This window comes from Chiroxiphia lanceolata, chromosome Z (genome assembly GCF_009829145.1).
Source record: "Chiroxiphia lanceolata isolate bChiLan1 chromosome Z, bChiLan1.pri, whole genome shotgun sequence".
NCBI lineage: Eukaryota > Metazoa > Chordata > Aves > Passeriformes > Pipridae > Chiroxiphia > Chiroxiphia lanceolata.
In genome coordinates this window covers 20393981-20414912 of record NC_045671.1, presented here as the reverse complement: position 1 = coordinate 20414912, position 20932 = coordinate 20393981, and the positions used below count along the sequence as shown (strand labels likewise).

The 20932-nt window shown below is 41.8% G+C and overlaps 1 protein-coding gene across 1 annotated transcript in view; it reads right to left on the bottom strand.

The window, feature by feature from the left end:
- Window positions 1–17512, bottom strand: part of HOMER1 (homer scaffold protein 1) — a 92121-nt gene extending 74609 nt beyond the window's left edge. Inside the window, exon 1 of the mRNA XM_032676072.1 lies at window positions 17100–17512. Coding sequence (XP_032531963.1) covers window positions 17100–17104 — 5 coding nt within the window. The 5' untranslated portion in view covers window positions 17105–17512. The remainder of the gene's footprint in view (window positions 1–17099) is intronic.
- Window positions 17513–20932: the final 3420 nt, after the last annotated feature.

Below are 20932 nucleotides of genomic sequence, written 5' to 3'. Positions count from 1 at the left end.
TAGCTGTCATCCAAGGTGATTTCTCTCCAGATCAGACAACATGAACACTGCACATGATTTCTCAGGCATTTGCTGATTATCCTCACACTTAGGATAGGACAAAAACTCTTTTGCTTTTTCAAAGTATTAGCACATCAAGCCTACAGCTTTCTCCCAATGTCCTCCTAGTCTTAAAAAATACTCTCCCCTAGCTTGTTTCTGAAGCTGTAGCAAGCTTTTGTTAATCTAGGCAGCTTAAGGAGAGATCCCTGAAAAGAAATAAGAAGAGTGATTAAAAGTGAAGCCCTAGTCAAAACTACAGCATCCAAGCATAATCAATGCTGTTTAAGGAGTCCAAGTCAACCAGTTCTGCAAGCACAGTTCAAAGCAACAGAACAACACAGAATTTTCCACATTCTTAAAAATGCTCTGAAGTCTGATAAAAACTGTATATGGCAGTTCGAGGGCAAAGTGTTGCATAACGCTATTTTTCATTGTATGGAAATTGTTCTGAAATAAAATCTTTTTCTGGACAGTGACTAACAACTGTCATCTTAAAATTAAAATTATAAAATTCTTAAACACACTCTGTGTACTTATGTAATGAGTACAACATCATATTTTGCTTTCTTACACACATACAATAACAACTTTCATGTCTCAAAACAAGCTTTGAGATAGGAAAAAAAGTGCAAGTTACAACTGAGTAACCAGACGAAAATCTCTCCCATACCACCAACGGTTTATCTAGTTTTACACCTACATTCATAGACCTGCTTTTGCTGTTATGTCTTGGGGGGTTGAGTCAGGTTTAACTCAAGGTCAACAAAAGTTTAGGAAATTGTTACTAAAAAGCTTGGTAAATTTTCTGTATGCAGTTAGCAGTTAATACATATACATGACTATTTATCTATAAAGTTCAATGGCTTTACACTACAGCTACATAACACTGCACAGAGCATTGCCTTCAAAGCTTTTTAAAACTGCTGTGTTCCCAATTATGAATCGGCTTTTAGTATTAGATTTTTAAGCACTTCTGAGTTACCATACCATCACAAGTAATATCAGCAATTTTTCAGGATTTGAAGGGAGAAAAATTACCTAGAAACTTTCATTAAACCTGTAAGACTAAGTAAAAAATACATTTACCTTTGCCAGAAACATCATTATATAGTGTCCATTAGGTTTTCCAGGACATGAAGTTTTGATCAGCAGTTGAACTTGAAACCACATATTGCCCAGTACTTAAGACATAAGGTACAGGAAACCAGTAGGAAATAATTTAGGGATCTACTCACAATTAAACCTCTACGAGATTAGATATTAGGAAAAATTATTTATGGAAAGGGTTATCAAGCATTGGTACAGGTTGCTGAGGGAAGGGGTGGAGTCTCCATCCCTGCAAGTGTTCAAAAAAATGTGTGGATATGGCACTTGAGGTCATGTTTTAATGGTGAACATAGTGGTAGTTCTATGTTGATGGATGGACTTGATCTTAGAGGTCTTTTCCAACCTTAACAATTCTATGATTCATAGGTATGTAATCCTGTAAAACAGTCTGTTTGGTGAAAAATGAACCACTCTGTACGCGCCAATCTCAACTAAGTGCTCAGGAAGCCCATACAGAAGACCTTCCAGAGAAGGAAGGGAAAGAAAAGAGACAGAGCAGTATTATACAAGTAGGTAGTGTAAGACAGGCACTGACAGCACTTAAAATGTATGGTCATCACATAAAATCGTAGGAGTTAGATTACCTTACCTTGGGAAATAAAGCTCTTGCTATTGAACAAATATCAAACATTGAGAAATGAGAAAGTTTATCTGAACTCACTTCTGTCTGAGCTTCCCATTCATAAGACACTCTTGGTAAACTTTAGAAGAGTAGGACAGCACAGACACTACAGTTTCACAAATTTAGTACCATCAACAGCATGGAAGCTGAGAGAGTTGTAAAGCTGGAGACAAATCAGTGCCCAGTACTTAAAATTAAAACTTGTACTGTAGAGCAAAGAAAAAAACCAACAAAACTTTTAAATTTTTGGTATAATGTTAGAGAACATGGAGTTGCTTACACTAAAGATTAATAAAGCTACCTGGAGGTTATGTATAGAGTAATGTTAACATGATTTTTTTTAAAAAAAGGAAGAAAAATGGATAAATACTGGATTTGCTCTCATTTCTGCAATTCTTTCGGGTTTTTTAAAATGTCTGTTTTTCAGTGCCTCCAGCTATCAGATGTTGCTCAAGTTCTGCAGGTAGGCAACCATCCACAGCAATAATTTATCTCTGACCATGAAAGCTCCCCCAACAGCTGCAAGAAGGTCCATCTCTCTAAAGTTTTCCTTTTTTGTCCTTCCACACAACTTTGAGAAGCTCATTATCATACCAGGAATCAAGTGAGAGCTTTGGGAGTCAGATGAGGTAACAAAAAGTATACTACCAAGGACAAGTACTCAGCTTTATCTTCATGCATCTCACTCCAGTTTATTAAGTTATTCCAGCGATATAGGTATATTCAGAATTTTTCCAAGTATCCAAGTGATTATCTCTCCAAATTGTGCAAGTAAGTGGATAAAGGTACTTTTGAATAAACTTTTATCTTAAATTTGTTTTTAAATTACAAGATTGGAGAGCTTTTAACAACTTAGGAGCACTAAACTACTTCAGGTTGAATTTTAGGATAGATATTTACCTATAGTGAAAATATTAAGAAATCATGATAGTAAAAACATTATACTTTAATACTGAATTTTGCTCTGTTCAAAAATTCTTGTCAGTGAAAAGTTCTTCTATCTTTAGAACTAGACAATTAAGCTTCAGATGTACAGCTATTTTCCACATCTAGCCACTGAAAATATTAACCAGAAGCAAACAAAAAAATCAACCTAATATCAGGTTCTATTCTATGAACAAAGAACCCTGGAATGACATTTCTGAAAGAAGTCTAATGTTAACATTCCTGCAACAGCCCTTACATACAGTAAACTAAGCTAAGCTGCATCTGGAATAAGAAACAGGCAGGCAATATTAATCTACATCCAAAAATATTCATTCCTCTCCATTCCACTGCACAGAAACCCAACTTTGCCCCACTTACAACACATGCAGAAATGAGAGAAATGAAGCCTATACAAAACGATTTAGCAAATGAAGATATAATGTCGCTCATCCCTGTTAGTAAAATAAATATAGAAGGCTCAAAAGCAATTAATAACCAGATTTTCTTATTGGTTTCCCTGGTTCATTTATATTCTCTGTATAGAGACAGTATTTTCTTTGCAATCTTCATCTAAAATCTCCCATGCAATGGAGCTGTGTCAGTCAGATTACTCTTACAGAACTCATGCAAATATTTTAAGGGAGAATATTAAGTGGCTTAACTGTTCAGCTTGATTCTACTGTTAGTTCACACAGTACTTTAATACACAAGTCATGCTACAGTTAAGTTATAGTTTCCTGTCCTCCTGCACCACCAGTTTTCTTGAGTTTAAAAAATTAGATATTTTCTAGACATGGTCCTCAGGGACAATATCTGTAGTCTTCAGACCCATTACAAGATCTACAGTTTTAAGGAAAAAAAACAACAACAGAAGAGGGGAAAAAAGAAAGAAACCCCTTACACAAGCAGAACAAGCACAGCTCTCCAAATATAGAAGCAGAGAGAGGAGGACCACAAAGTTGCTTTGAGATCCAGAGACATTGCTAGTGAGCCAGGAGTTCGTGCACTGCTTTATAAGTAGGCCCAGCAGCACTCTCCTTTCCAGGGGCACAGAGGAAGAGGATGAGGAGGAAGGCTCCAGATGGGATATAATTTTGCATTTACTGCAATCTCCAGAATGCAAGCCTAATCCCAACCTGCATGTTTTCCTTGTCAGTTTCACAGACACATTCAAATTAATTTATCACTCTTTAAGATCTGAAGTTCAGTAGTTTCCTTTGCAAAACAATTTTCACCTTGTGATAAGGGCTGTTTATGCCACTCACAAATAACTAATTAGTCCAATTGATGCTGACTAAACAAGGTGAGAATTAAGCCAAATCACAGGGGGCCCCACAGGTGCTGTGGCTGAGACACAGATAAGGAAAAACAGCACCTGACAAGTGGATAATGGTTCTTTGATGCTAATCATACTGTTTGGTGGGATGTAGGGGTCATAAGACAGCGGTGGCAGGAGTGCCACCCAGAGCAACAGATTCAGACAATTGACTGAAACTCCTTGCTGTGTCCTGACATGAAAGCATAAGACTGTCTGTAAACCAACACCCTCTGTTCTAAAGTTAGATCAATTTAGTGGCTGTAATGAAATCCTTCAGCAACACTGACAAGTGTCATCATGCACAGACATGCAGCATGAAGGAATGGAGAATAGAGGGTTGGCACTAGGACATGAAGCCACGCAGAGCACTGAAACTGTAAGAGTGGCAACCCTACATCAGCTTCGGTTGTATAAAATATGGCAGAGTTCAATAAACAACGTAAACAAAGTATTTTCTAATTTGATGTTGTGATTTTCCACGCTCCATCAAGTCTCATATTGCCTACGACATGAATTTCTGTTCTAATGGCTGTATTTCACAGGTATGAAGCAACAGAGACAAAGCTGGCGCTTTTGACAACAGAGACAGATGAGAATTCTGGAACCTAAAAAGTAACAGAATAAATACAAAATCATAGAATCAATTATTCGTGTGTTTCCATTAAGATAATCAGCAATTATATGACAAACAGTGACAGTATTTAAAAATTAGCCTAACTGCTGTTTTTCCAATCATCTTTTACTTTGAAAGGCAACACTCAACTAATACTAGTCATAATTTTGCTATTCTAAACAATAGATCACTTAGCAACTTGTCCACAACAGAAAAAATAAGGAATACGTATCTTCCTTGTTTATTATGTTAATTTGGAACTTGTCTCAAACATATTTCTGTAGCAAAATACGGTTTCCTTATATGGCACCACAATCTTTAGCAACTCCTCCTTGTTTCCCAGCAGTTTGGCTTTAAACTTCCATTTTGCTTCCCTGTAGGGCTTCATACAGAAACAATCACACCTCCTTATCACTCCTTACCCCATCAACCAAGTCCACTTTATCTTTCTCCACATCTCCAAGTTACTAATTTTGTCATGCCTCCTCCAAGTGAAAAAGCCTTTCATTTTAGTGGGCCTGGCAGTTGGCATGCCTTTCATTTCCATCTTAAAACCTACTAACCAGTTATTTAACAATAAGAAGCTGTCAGTTAACAGTCAGTTTTGAGAGCCTTTGCACTTAACCCTCAGAAATAAACACCCTGAAATAAACCCTTAGCACAACCTGCATGTTGACTGCAGACACCTCAAAGCTGAAGTCATGTCTCCACCAGTACCTGTGGAAGTATCAGAACTTACATAAATGAGCAGAATTAACTGGGCCAAATAAACACGCATTTCACCACTACCACCATTAACTCATCATCAAACAATCTGCAACCCCATCCAGAGCACTACAGCTGCATGCTAAGTTTAAAAAAAAAAAAATCACTTGTCCACATCAAAATATGAGAATTGGATTCTTTAATTTGTATCAAGGAACTGAATTAAGACTCCTAGAAAGGTAAACAAATTAATTTTATATTCATAAATAACAAATCAATTTGAATCATCCCAGTGAGCATTGCAGGAACTATAAAGCCTTTTAAATTCACTTTGAGCATGCCAGCAAGTCCCTCCCTTGTGACAACTTACAGCCTAGTAAACTCTATTGAATTTTAGATGCAGAGGTTGAACCAATAACTGAGAGTGACAGATCTGTTTCCCTGGTTGTTCACATCACACATACACCAAACACTCTGAGACACCCAAATACCACTCCTGATAGGCTTCCAGTTTGCTCATCAGATCACTGAAGGCATTCCTAGGATGGCTCAAAATCTTGTTTTTCCCAATGACATGCCTTGCACCATAAGGCAACTTCCCACTGTAGTGAGAGTCACAACAATCATAAAGGGCACAGTCCATTTTTAAACATACTAGTATGAACACATATTGTGCATGGAGCAAACAGTGCCCTGCATAGGCCTCTACAGAAGCTGACAGGGAACGGGTACACAGGTCTGCATTGCAAACTTCAGTCAAGGAATTGTGCCAAGTGCTGTGCCATAGGGATGGGCCCCAACAGGTGGAGAAGAAGGACCATACCTGTACTAGGGTGTTTCACGGATAAGCAGCTCATACGAGGAAAGAGCAGTGGGTACCGTCTACCTCAGCTTCAGCAACGATTTGAACACTGTCTCTCACAACATCCTCATACACAAACTCAGGAAGTGTGGGCTGGATGAGCAGACAGTGAAGCGGATTGAGAACTGGCTAAACGGCAGATCCCAGAGGGTTGAAATTAGTGGCAGAGGGTCTAGTTGGAGGCCTGTCACTAAGGGTGTCCCCCAAGGTTCAGTACTAGGCCAGTATTGTTAAACTTGTTCACCCATGACTTGGCTGAGGGGACAGCAAGTTCCCTCCTGACATAAAGCTGGGAGGAGTGTCTGATACCCCAAAGGGCTGTGCTGCCCTTCAGAAGGACCTTGACAGGTTGGAGAGGTGGGCAGAGAAGAACTGTCTGAAAGTCAAAGGCAAGTACAGGGTCCTGCACCTATAGAAGAATAACCCCAGGCATAAGCACAGGCTGGGGGCCAACCTGCTGGAAAGCAGCTCTGTGGAGAAGGATATGGGGGTCCTGGTGGACAACAAGCTTGAGCCAGCAACGAGGTCTTGCAGCCAAGAAGGCCAATGGTATCCTGGGGTGCATTAGGAAGAGCATTGCCACCAGGTCAAGGGAGCTCATCCTGCCCCTCTACTCAGCCCTGGTGAAGCCTCACCTGGAGTGCTGTGTCCAGTTCTGGGCTCCTCAGGACAAAAGAGACATGGAACTCCTGAGGTGGGTCCAGAAGAGAACTACAAAGATGATGAGAGGAACTGGAGCGTCTCTTGTAAGGAAAGACTGAGGGAGCTGGGCCTGTTCAGCCTTGAGAAGAGAGGACTAAGAGGGGACCTCATGAATGTATTCAAGTATTTGAAGGGAGGCTGCCAAGAGGATGGATACAGGCTCTTCTTGGTGGTGCTGAGCAATAGGTCAAGAGGCAATGGGCAGAAACTGATGGACGGGAAGTTCCACCTAAATATTTTTTACTGTGTGGGTGACCATGCACTGGAACAGATCGCCCAGACAGGTTCTGGAGTCTCCCTCACTGGAGATATTTAAGAACCACCTGGATGCAATCCTGTGTCCTACGCTCTAGGATGGCTCTACTTTAGCAGGGAGGTTGGACCAGATGACCCACTGTGGTGCCTTCCAACTTGACCCATTTTGTGATTACGTGATTCTGTGAACATGACTGTTCCCAAAACACAAGGGCTGTATCAGTACTATCATTGGGTATTGCTACTGAAATAACGCAAAGAAACATTTTTCCACTGACAGCTCATGTGCTTGCTTTGATTGTGCTGATAAAGACAAGTACAATGTGGTAATTGTACTAGAACTAGATTACCAATCACTTTGCAAACAATATTTCAAAATTTAAGTTATACTTAAGAAAGGCACATACTTCAGTTTTAACCTCAAGATAGGTGTCACTCCTTTACTCAGACAAAAACAAAAAAAATCATGTCTCAGGAAACTGCTTAGCAGTTTGACAAACTGAGCAACAAAATGGATACCATATAGTTTGTGCAGAAGTGTTGGCTCAAATGCCTGTGTGACAGATAAATCTGGAATTTTCTTACTTATTTCACATGCAATTGAATTGCTTACATTAGACGCTTATACTTAATAACTCAATAAAAACATTCAGCAATAAATGCCTGCTACTAGTCAGGAAGCACCTAATCAAAGACCAGGATTCAGTGCTTGTTAAGAGTCAGTTATTTCAGCATGACCTTTTTTTATGAGCAGGAACAATTTTCCTTACACAGTACTTGAATGAACTGGTAGAGTTCAAAGCATTCAAAACCTATGTGTGAACCAAGAACTAGAAAAGCCTCCCTCACCCACTCCTTTCCACAAATATCAGTACAAGTATTAAATGCAAAAAACCAAGCCCTAGAGCTATTCTTCATGAAATGAACAGTAGCCAAAACTAAGTAGGTTCATTAGTTAGTCACAGAATGCTTCTATTGCAAAGTCAGTTTTAAATAAAGCTGTATTTAAAAACATTCTATAGCCTATGCTAAACACAACATACTCTTGCAAAATTGGAGCACTTAGGTGCTCACATGTTTATGTCCAAAAGAGGCTTAACTGAAGCATCAAATACTAGTCCATATAGCAGAAACTGCCATTTTCCACTACTAAAGGATTTTGTGTTTAGAAACAGAATACACAGTATGATACATGAATCCGTAACCTCATCAATAGAATGCCATGAGCAGGAAGTACTAATACCACACTTCATTGCAAAAATGTTTCCAGTGTTTACAAGCAAATAAAGAGGAACAGTTCTTCAGGAAGATGAACAGCATACGTGTAAGATAAAATAATTTAGGGTTCTCTGAATCAGCAAAGTCTTGAGTTTGACAAAAACAACAGTCAGTGGCAGAAGTACCAAGACAAAAAGACAAGCAAGACAGTGGAACAGAAGGTAACCTTTACAAGATCTAGATTTTGATCCCATCTGTTAAGGCTGACTTAGCACTAGGGATTTGAGGAGTACCATGTCCATCTCTGAGCACTCAAGAGCAGCAGTATTCTTTAAATCTAGGATTTAAGGTTGTTACTAAGGAGCAGAAGAGAAGGACTCTTTAAATATATTTCCATGGTAAGTAAAATTGTTCTTTGTAAGAACAATTGGGGAAAAGCAGACTGTCTTTCTTTGTCTGAGAACTCTATTTTAGAATAATACTAACTCTCAAATCCTGCCAACAATAAAAGTAAATGGAATATGTTAAAGGCCCCTACAACACTTCATCAATCCATCCCAGTAACAGAACTATTCTAGCTATTGTTGCAACCTGATTTTAAAAACTGTAATTAACATGGACAAAAGTAAAAAATTTTTTTAAAATATCTATGTTACATTTAAGGTCACCAAATACATAATTATCAGTAAAAACTACTTCAGATCTTGAGTGGCCCATCAGGATCCATTGTAAGAAACATAGGCAGCACTTGCATTCAGATGTGAGGTAAATCACAGAATCTAGCATTAAGTGCTCGTGTTTCACAGAACGCAACCAAAAAGGATCATTATTTAATAATGTGCTTCAGCACTGGTGTCTTTTTCCTGAAAACTTCTCAAAGATCCTGAGGGTTTTACTATCATACATAGCTAGACATGCTGCCATCTGAGCTGTGCAGTGCTTCTGAAGAACCATGACTACCTTCGAGTCAAATCAGCAGGATACCACCTATTCCCAAGCACTGTCAATCATTTCCTTGTAGAAACTCAGTTCCTCCCTATGCAGAGAGCTCTGGATGCCTGGGCAGTAAGCTTGCTAAAGCAAAGGAGTTCCTTTTATGTTTTGTAAAAAGGACAAGAACAAATATTGACATGGAAGGGATGTCTACTCAGATGTTAAAAGAGCACTTGGAAATCCATATCCAGTAGCTGAAACTAAGTTAATCCAAGAGAAATGTTCCTAATTGCAGGTTAACTTCTTTAGTCACACAGTGAAAAATATCACTCGTGCAAAAGCACAGGTGTTCCAGTTTCAAAGACAATCACTGAAATAGTTGCCTAGGACCTCAGTTTACTGCATGCAATCATTTGAGAACAGAGCTATACAATATATATTATTCTGCATGCTTATTTTTGTTGGTATGAAAAACACTTCATACCTAAGAAGACTGACATGGCTGCATACTCCACAGTAAGTCATGTGTTGGAGAAAACACTGTTTTGTCCAATATCATGCCTTTTGTATAGACAAGCTGCTGTTAGCGCTCCGTTGGAAATGAACAGGCGTAAGAAGTAGGAATTGTGAGAATACATTTCAAAGATGATTTATTTCATGAACACTTCACTGAAAAGTATTGACCATTTAAAGCTCATTCTTCAGTTTTTAAAACCCAAGGAGGATCTCAACATATGCCCTCTTACAAGAGCTTCAAGACTAACTATGGATCCGAGACTAGAATATACTATTTATGGAATAAGTAATTTAAAAGCATTTTAGAAACCCAAATTTTAAACCCTGGCAATATTACCCATAATGGTTTGGTTTGAGGTTTTTTGTTTGTTTGGGATTTTGTTTTGTTTTCCATTTTTGGGGGGGTTGTTTGTTGTTTGAGGTTTTTTTAAACTATTAAATACACTATAGAAAGGTGCAAACCCTCGATTTCTTAATAAGCTGAGACTCAACCTAGTGGACAGTCTTAAAGAAACCTTTCCAAACTTGAGCTTCAAAACTGAGCGCAAACTTGAACAGGGATAGCTCTGAGTCTGGATCTTTTTGAACACTCCCATGAGAATAAACAGATACTGCTGCAGTAAAAGGTAGGTCTACCCCACCTCTAATGGCACTTCCCTTCTGCATGTCCCTGTATTTGCAGTCAGCTGGGTTACAGTATTGGATTGGCTCACTGCACAAACATTGGTGCTGCAACAGACAACTGGAAAAAGCAGTCCCTGTCTTCTGTGGTTCCCACTGTTTGGTGGCTCCATGAAAACCTAACAATCAAGATGTTGGCAAAGAGTACTGCCACAAAGATCAACAAAACAGTGCCTGTGAATCATCTGTATGTAGGTGGAGGAAGAAGAAAAACCTGAGAGGAACTATGTATTTCAAGTTCTTCCCTCTTTATTCAGGTAAAAGCTATTAGACAAAACAAGTGATGCAGACTGCTTAAGTTGGATAACTTGTTATCTGTAGCTTAAAAAAAAAATATCATGACTAGTTACTGGAAATGTCAATACATGCTTGTATCTGGCAATCCAGCATATCTATTGCATGTTTAAACACTGTCTCCCTAGACTAATTTATTAACAATTACTGGCATTCACCACTACTTGCCACCAAAGAAGCATGTCAGAACCCAGTATGTTGCCAGAAGCATGTCTGTGATGCAGTTCCAGAAAATCAATACAGTATTGAAACACAGTTCCATTACTTTGCAGAATGGAGCAATATCACCTCTGTGTAGGTACAACAGAGTCCATGGTGCAAGTCCCATGTGGAATAAAACCACACTCCCTCTAGCCTTTTCTCCCCTTTAATCTCCCTGTCCTGAACACTAATTTTGGTGGATCTCACATGGCCAAGCCTTGGAAAATATAAAAAACTTGGAACAGAATGGGGAAAAGAAGCCTACCATCAAAAGTGGATCTAAAAGAAGATTTTTATAATGCAGTGCTTTCACACCCATTGCACCTTAGCTTTAAGACAGAATATATCTGAAAAAGCCTTGCAGGGAGAACAGCACAAAACCCCAAATGAGAAAGCATGCTCTTCCAAATTTTTTTATAGAAAGCTTTCACTTAAGTAGGGCTTTTAAATACATGTTTCAACATAATGTGGTATTTTTGAAATAGAAAAAAAGGAAGACATGAACTCCGATTTTTGTTTTTACTTCAAATAATACAGAATACCTTGTCTCTTTGCTCATTATTACAGTTACCTGTTACTAACACTATAACCAAGGCACATGGGGAAGCCTTAGATTTCCCTCAAGTGCAGGACTCTCTCAGATACAAAGTGCACATTGTTAAAACACAGGCATTTTTACATATAATTATGTGAGTTCCATTCCAGATTTGGGTATCTCTACACCACACTCACCTCCTTGCTAAGCACCTCTAAGCAAGAAACTTTAAAGTTCCAGACTAGAAGAGAACATTGGTTCCTGGTAATAACTTTAGGCCTCAACAGCTTCAAACACAGGTATCTAAAGAGTAGAAGAACTAAGTCCTAATCTGTATGAAATATCTGTATTGTTTAGATGGTCACTGATCTGGAGTACTCTGAAAAACCATAGCCTCAACTAAAATGTTGTCCCAGGCACCTATACTAATGAGACATTACTAGTAAATTAGTTTTACATCATAAGATAATGCTCTTCTTTGTAGTATACTAATGCACAGATTAGAAAGCAGTGATTTAAAGACTGATAGGCTAAGAGCTTTAAATCAACTTACAGTTTTAAGAGACAATCATGAAGAATAAATGTTTTGCAAAAAAGTTCCCATAAAAGTGATATCTAAAGTCTACTTAAAACTTTAACTAAGTAGCAACCAGAAACACTCTAATGCTAATTAAGTGTCATTGCCTCTCCTGATTAGAAGCCCTGTTACAGAATTTCAAGCTATTGTGATCTCTATGGCTTCAAGACTATGTATTTCCTCAGCTATTGGTCTGACATCTGGTTACAAGTCCTGCAAAGATAATAATAACTGTGGTCGGGCAAGCACTGTTTGGAAGAGAGAAATCACAAGAACACATGCACAAAGCTTATATCTAATGCTTACCTTGAGACTGAGAAAAAGAATCATCTCAACATGATGAATTGGAAGGACTTAAATGCTTATTTTCAGCAGAACTACGATTTTACCCAAAGAGTTGGTCTACATAATCTTAATAACGTATAGAAATGCTGAAACAGACCAACTGCAACCTTAAGGCATAATACCTTCACTAAATCAGCACAAAGTTATCTATCCCCCATGGTGCTGAGGACACTAATGTTGCCAGGCCTGAAGATCTGGTTTAGATTTCTCACGCTTATTTTGCAGTCATAAAACCTCTGTGACAGAAGATAATTTAAGCATGGTAGAGGTCTCCACACAATGTTGCCTAAAAAGTAGTTTATGAACCATTTCAAGCTGATTTACACACGGTCTATCTGTCATGGTATTTATACGGTACTAATTCTTTTCAGATGATCAAGTTTGTGGGTGTTATCTGAGTATTTGTTACACTCTCCACACTGCCACAGAAGACAGCATAAACTACTTTGCTGCTGCTGCTTTCACACAATAAGCACCTCATTTTACCTGACACAGCAAGATGGCCAGGAATGGCAGCAACGCTGAACTACTGCCAAGAAGCTACACCTGCTCTACTGTCTGCAATATTTCTGTGTCAGAGAAGCACAGCTGATGCAAGTGTTGCTAAGATAAAGTTTTGGGAAAGCTACCATTAAGTCTTGTGGGAGAAAAACATGTTGAAGAACCTGAGTCTGGTCAAATTGAACAGTCAATAAAGCTTCTGGCTCCTAACAGCTTTGTAGTGTTCATGTCTCGTTACCCAGCTACAGAAAGAAAACTGAAACATTTCAGGGCCAGACTGTATGTAGTTTGGAAATACCTATAAAAGCAAGTTAACAGGCAGCAAACCAAAACCAATTTCCACACCAGGAGTTGTCTATCTCGTATGTTCAAAGAGTATAAATTTTCACATATTTCTAGATTTTAAAACTTCAAGTGGGCTTTGCAACAATCATGACATCCTACAGTTTAGAATTCACATGATCTCTCAATTCCTCTACTCCTATAGTATCCTCTCTTCAAAATGGGACCTGGATCCTGAGTGCTTTAAAGAAATGCATTTTACTAACTCCACATCTTTCAAATAAATTAACAGCTACGAGTGGATTAAACAGCCACAGACTTCCAAAAATCAAAATACTTATTTCTAGACAACCGCAACACTCGTAAGTATACCCTAAAATACTAATCTTCCACAATATTCTCTAGCCAACTTAAGAACCCTAGTATTCTAATTCTGCCATCTCCAATATATTATATATGACACATATCATAAGCACCTTTATGAAGATAACATACTAAATATAGCCCAACAAAACTGAAAAGATGAAGTCTTTACAAAGACACCTTGATTAACATGACATGACAGAGATGAGTACATCTTACAGAAGCTTTTACCTTGTAATTCCTTATAATTCAGCATGAGTGAAAGGAAAAGGTAATAACATAAATTTAGATATTTGTCCACAGCACAGAAGGCCATAAAGAAAAGCGGTTATGGAGAGATTACCCACTAATAAATCAGAAATTAACCCTGGAGATTATGTTTAAGAGGACACCAACTTCTCATCCCTACCAGAATTCACAGCTGGTAGCTTCCTCACTGTGTCTAGCAAGTGTATTCATTCCAGCATAAGCAATGATTGCATCATAGTCCACTAACACAAATCTCTACCTCCCCTGCCCAGAGCTTGAAGTACAAGCAGTACCAATGACCAGAAAAATATGGCAATGGGTCCCAACTGAAGCTCAGTTGGCTAGAGCATGGTGTTAATAATACCAAGGTTGTGGGTTCAATCCCCACACTGGCCATTCGTATAAGAGTTGGACTCAGTGATCCTCATGGGTCCCTTCCAACTCAGAATAATCACTATTCACTACCTGGTCAATGTATATAACAGCCTAGGCTACCAGTATACATCTTGGGTATATTTACTTTAGAGCTGTTTCTAGAGGATTGTTAATGTAATCAAAGCTCTGCTCAAAGAAGACTGTACTATACTGATAAATTCTTCATCACTCAACACAGAGAATAGAGGAGAGACATGTTATGAGCTAGGACAGAACATACTGAGGTCCTCTTATTTACACCTATGTCTTCCTATTAAAGAACACTATATTCTGTGTGGTCAACCCAACAAAAGGGTGTCCACAATGGTTATATCACTCAACAGTGACTATCAGTAAGAACTTGTGTTTATGCAACAGGGAGAATGAACTAGAAGAGGTGAGAAAGACTGGCAAGTAGAGAAGCAAGAGTGGACATCTGGCCTATACAGTCCCTAGGCTTGATTCACTTACCTTCTCCTGTGAGATGAGAGACACACATAGACGGTACAGCAGCAAGGAGAATGCCTCCTGAACTGCTCTGGAGACCATTTCTCTAGTTTCAAGTTTCTCAAAAAAATATTTAACAGCAGTACTTGGCCCAGTGCCCAGTCACTCACCAGTTGGTATCCACATGCACAGTACATAATAACCTGGCTTGCCCGATGGTATTCAATGTGCCAGTCTGAACTACTGGCAGAACAGTGAATTCTTCAACATAACAAATGAGATTAAGAAAGCCACTGTTGGTTTGGCAAGCTAACTCCCCTCCCCCATCTCAAGTTTTCTGTGTTCTGACCATTGGAATAGGTAAACTCTCCTCCAGCACGTATTACAAGATGACTGTAAAAGCTTACACAGCATAGCAGTACCCATTAAATACTGAATATAATACACAGACCCTTGTGCGGCACTAGTTCAGGAATTACCAACCATTTTGCAATTTGCTTCTAGAGCACTCAGTTTTAAACCTTAGTAGAGTATCATAAGACTGTTTTTACAACCGCAGAATTAAGAGTCCAGTGCACTTTGGTCTAGAAATACTCTGACATCCATGGGCAACTGCATTGAGAAATTAATACAAAATAGCTACTGAATCAAGACCTCTGTTCTGAACAGTAGCAAAGGTCTGATACTTAACCACAGATCCAGAGTAGGTGCTGGCCCTATCTTGGGTGTGCTCACTCACAGAGAGCAGGAAGCTTATCAGCAACATACCTAAATTTCTGGGTTTGTCCACTTTGTTAGAAAATGGTCTGCAAAGGAATTCTATATTGCAATACCCGATGTGTACTGTCTAAAGAGTCTCAAAAATCTTTACTAGCAAATATTGTCTTCTTTACCTCAATGTGCCAAGATACTTACTCAAATCATCACACCAACAACTGCAGTGTTTAAGATTATTTCAACTCTCTACAGATACGGATTTGTACTGTTTGTTAAGAAGCAATGACACTAAAATACCAGTAGCATCGGAGTTCTCAAGAATGGATGTTTACTCCTCTTCAACAGCTCCCTAGATGCATAATATGATAGACTTAACTGAAATATCTACAAACACAGTATTGATATTAAATAAATGAGAGGGTTTCCATTATTTTAATTTTAAAAGCTACACAGACCTGTGACTGCCTAGCAGTCATATATATCCCAAAATATTACAATATTACTTAGCTTTTCAGCAGCTTTTTGTAACACATCACTTTCTCAGATATGTAGATAGCTGCAAGTTTGGTTTATTCTGTTTGGATTTTTTTTTTAATAGAAGGAGAGATATCAGAAAAATAAAACAGCCTAAGGAATCATTCCTTCCTACATCTTGTAATGTGAACCCAAGTGACTAGGGCAGAGACAAGGATGCAGCTGTTATCACCACACATTCAAGGAAGTTAATAAATTGAAGAATCCAACTGTCCTAAATGGCTAGAGGAAAGAGACACCTGTAACTTCCATAGTAATATATCAATTTCACATTTGAATTCCTAAGTGAACAAAATACAAAGGACACCATTTGTAACTTTTGTAGACTTTGAACTACTGTCATGAAGTCTCATAAAAATAGCATCTTGTTAATGCATTAAAAATCTGCCTCCACCTTGCAGTTTGCCAAATCACACCAGGTTTCTGTTGCTTTTGAACATGGATGAGCTACCATTCCACTATCAGACAAGCCCCGTAGCAAGGATTATTTTTTCATCTCATTACACAAATTCGTAAGAATACCCCTGTGGAAAGTTTTCACAGGTATCTTTTGTCATTTTTTACCTACTAATTTAGGTAGTATCTGACTAATTTTACCGATTTTATTCCTTCTCATTTCCTTAAAACCTTAAGTGGATGCACCATTTTACTAGGGGACCTGCTCTAAAGCCTATTTACTTAGAGCCTCCTTCAATTTATTGGGAAATTCACGTTGTTTGATATCCTCTGAAGACTCCAGAAGAGTTAAAGCGAGCTTTCGCTGTTCTGGAATTTCACCTTAGCACGCCGAGTTTAAAGCACTCGTTTTCAGGACTGACCATCCCTTAACGACCCAGGAAAGGTCCTCAAGGTGGGGAACTGGAAGCCGAGAGGGCTCTTCCAGCGATCCGATGTGGCTACGGCGGAGGCGAGCCTCTGCGGATCGCGATACGCCCCTCACAGATTGCACCGCTTTCCCTTCACCGGGCTGATGCACAGCACAGATTGCATCAGGATTCCTGCCGCTGGCGCACCCCTCCAGCGAGACCGTTCGCCTCCGTGCGCATCCAGCAGCGCCCGCTTGCACCTCCAGCGCTCCGCGGGCAGCCGCCCCCACCCCCGCCCCGGCATCAGCGCGGCTGCACCCGCGACATCCTTACCCCATGGCGGCCGGCGGCGCCTTGCACCGGCGGTGCCGCGTCCCCGGGGCGCTCCTCGCCTCGCCGGCAGCTCCGCAGCCCCGTGGCGGCGGGGACGCTGCGCTGGGCTCGCCGCAGCTGCCGGGGGCCGAGTGGGGCCGCCCGCACCCTACGGAGCGCCCCCCGCGGGCCGGGCTCCCATGGCCGCCGGCCCCGCCGGGCGCCCGCAGGCAGCGGCTCCGGCCCCCGGGCAGGCGGCAGCGGCGGCTTCGGGGGCAGACGGGTCCCCTCCTGCGGGCGGACGGGGAGGCGCTCGCCTTCTCCGCGAGGGGCTGGCGGGGGCTGCGGCGCTTCTGGCCGGGACGTGCGCGGCCGCCAAGGGCTCCGTGTGCCTCAGAGGCGGAGCGGGATGGGGCAGGCGGTGCACGCAAAGCTCCACGCCGCCGCTCCCCCTAGCACCGCCGCCAGCAGCGCGGCGGACACGGATGCATTCTCCGGAGGAGGCAGAGCGAGCCGTGGCACCGGCGCTGGCATCTGACTCCCGGCGTGAGGCCGCTACCGGCGGGCTGCGGCCGCGCGTCGCCCGCGGGCACCGGGGCGCCGCGCTTCCCGATCCACCCGCCTGCCCACCCCCGGCTGCGGAGATGCGGGGCGCCGCTCCTCCTTCTCACGACGGCGGGCCCGCTCCTCGCCGTCACGCCTTCTTCTGCGGCGGGCAGGAGAACATCGTCCTGGGCCGCGGCGGATCGGTCACTGACGGCGGACGGCGGGAGGGGCTGCCCCCGCCGAGCCCGCGCGGCTCTGCGGCGGGGCCGCGGGCTCAGCCCCGCCGGTGGGACGGAGGGAGGAAGGGAGGGAATGAGGGAGCGACGCCGCGTCAGGCGGTGCCCGGCTGCTCCGGCGCCACCGGGCCGCTGCCTCTGCCCGCTCGCATCCCCCGCCTCCGCCTCACACCTCCACCACCGCCCGCCCGTCCCCTCGCGGTGGGCAGGCGCAGCCGCCGCGTGCAGCCCGCAGCTCCGTCCCGCTCCTCCTTGCCGGGGTAAGGAAAGGGGAGGGCAGAGCCGAGCCGCGCCCTGCCCTACAGCTCCGCGGCGCACGCGACCACCTCGCTGCTGCCGGCGGCGGCACCTGCCCGCTCTGCCTCCATCCTCCCCCCCGGCCGGCTTTAAATAGAACACGTCACCGCGCGCCCCTACGCACTGACGTCACGGTCCGCTCCGGGCACTGACGTCACCGGGGTGCGGAGGATGATGTCAGAGCGGTCCGCGCGGCCGGAAGCGCTACTATAATAGGGCAGGGCGGCGGGGGGAGGGGGCGGTGCGCGAGCCGCCCCCTCCCGCCCTCGGGCCCTGCGGCGCCGTCTCCATGGCAACGCTGCGCCCGCCGGCCCGTCGGGGACAGCCCGTGTTGGGGGAACGGCCCCTGTCGCGGGGCCAGCTCCGGAGCGCGTCTGCGGCAGCTCCCCAGCCCCCTGCCCTCGGGGAGCGAAGGGCAGAGCTCTCCACTTCGAAAGCGGCAAGTCCCATGTCAAACACGCGTCCCTCTGTTCTGCGGACGCTTCGCACCCTACGGCGTTACCGGATAAACGGGAGAGAAACGCGGCAGCCATTCTAAAATTGTCCCCGCAAAAACATATGCTGGTACTACCGTGCTGGTACTACCGCAAAGGAAGGGCCAGCACTGTGAGCTTGGTAGGACTACAATATCTAGCTCAGTTCTTCAACGGTGCAATGCAAGCAGCATGTATTGCTGCTTCTGATCCATCAGAGTAGCCCAAGCTCCATCACCACACACTACTTATATGTATATACACTTCATCTTAGGTTCTGCAAATACTTCTAGTAAGTCTCCGAGATTCCCTGATTTTATAAACATTAGGTCTAACTGCTCGAAGACAATGCCGATGGCATTGGAGTACTCCACAAGGAACATGCTCTTTGCTCCCTGCTAGGGTGAATTTCAATATTTTCATGGTATTTTCCTATTGAAATGATGTAGCCACCAGAAGCACATTAAACTACAATGAGCATAAAAGGGAGATAGCAATACAATACTAGGTGCCAATCCCCACATAAAAACTGCAGAATACCCAAGTTTTACCAATGTATGTTATGGGATTGTAAAGCATGACAAAACCAACTACAGGATGTTCACAGCTGTTGCTTTAACAGAGAATTGTTTGTCCTCTCATAAGACCTCTACTGGGACTACATGTATCCCAGAAAGAGGCTGGAATGAAAGAGAAAGTATTAACAATCTGATCTCCCTAGAGTCAGATATTTCCAAAAGTTATTTTTAATTTACACATGCACATATTTTGCAGACCCTTGTTTCAACATTCTGACCTATAAAAGTAATCAGCTATGGAAAGAGCAAGAATATCAAGGGAAACCTTCTCTAACCAAAAGCAAGCATAGGAAACCCAGCATGAATCATTACTGCTGCTGGCAGTAGCAGCGAGCCATACTACCTCACTGCAGAAAAGAACAGCTTCCTCAGTTTCCCATTTCTCATTTCTCACACAATACCTCATAAGCTAAAGTAAAGCCACTAAGCTAAAAAAACTTGGCAACAGTCTAAGTCTGTCGTGGGCAATTCTTAGAACCTACCCGCATAGTTATGATGAGGCTGCATTATTTTTCTGGACTGTCATTGTCATTTGCTGGTTGGGTTTCACTTGCTAGCTCTGAAACATATAAAGCTCTGTGTATTTTCCTCTGAAAATCAAACTACGTGTACAGGCTTCTGTCACTAAAACTAGTGCAGTCCCTGTGTTGGGGCAGGGGAGGAAAACAAAGATTCACAACAGTTCTTTCTTCCATATGATTAAAGTGAAAAGGACCATGATAAAAATTAATGAAGACTAATCAGGCATAAACAACACATAGCACTTCATTCATTCATTGATGTCAAGTAGCTAGAAATCTATATTCATTAGCTTCTAAAAGTCCCAAATTATATTCTGCATGCAGTAATAGCAGGTCAACAGCAAAGAAACTAAGGCTTTAAATCCACATATGAGTAACTGTTGCATCAGTTTTGTTCTTTCAGCTCAAGCTCACATAGTAATGCAAATGCTTAAGTATTTCATTATGTTCACAGCATTTTGTTTAGATATCACAAAGATGGTTCCATCTGTCTCTGCCTTTCACCTTGTTCACATATTTGTCTTGCATGAAGTATGCTTTCCTACAGTATGTGTGCTAAACCAGAAATTCCCAAGAATGAAGATAAAAGAAAAAAAATATAAAGGAAACCAAACACACACTGAACCCTGGGGTAAAGAATTGAGTGTTCACTTGAGAATCAGAGGTGTGAACAGAGTTAGAGGCAAAGAAAAATGTGGAATACCAGGAATGCCTTTACTGATTTATGAAATAAGTGCCCTATATATTTCATGCCCTTCTATAAGTAATAAAATATGAATAGGGGGATAGATATGATCCTGAGCAGGGGAACAGAGCTATAGGGACAAAGAAAGCATCACTCTAATTAAATGTCATTATTCATCTTTTTTTCTTCTTAATTCTTCCTTTAAACAGTGTTAGTTTATTACTACAGTTAAGTGTAGAAGATCTACCTAATAGTTTATTTCCCTTCCATATTTACTGTTATGGTTCCTCTGTAACTGTCTGACAACTTTCTCTAAGCTTTCAACTTTGTCTCAATTACACCCTTTTACAATTTTGATCAGTTTCCAGGTTGATTTGGTTGAGTTAACATTAGTTCTCTTGTGGAAAAAGCCTCTGTTTATGCTTGCCAAGCTTACTGAAATCACTTATCCGTCTTGCCATTTCCCAGATTAACATATGATAAAAAACATGGTGATCTACGTCAGTTAAGGCAGATAC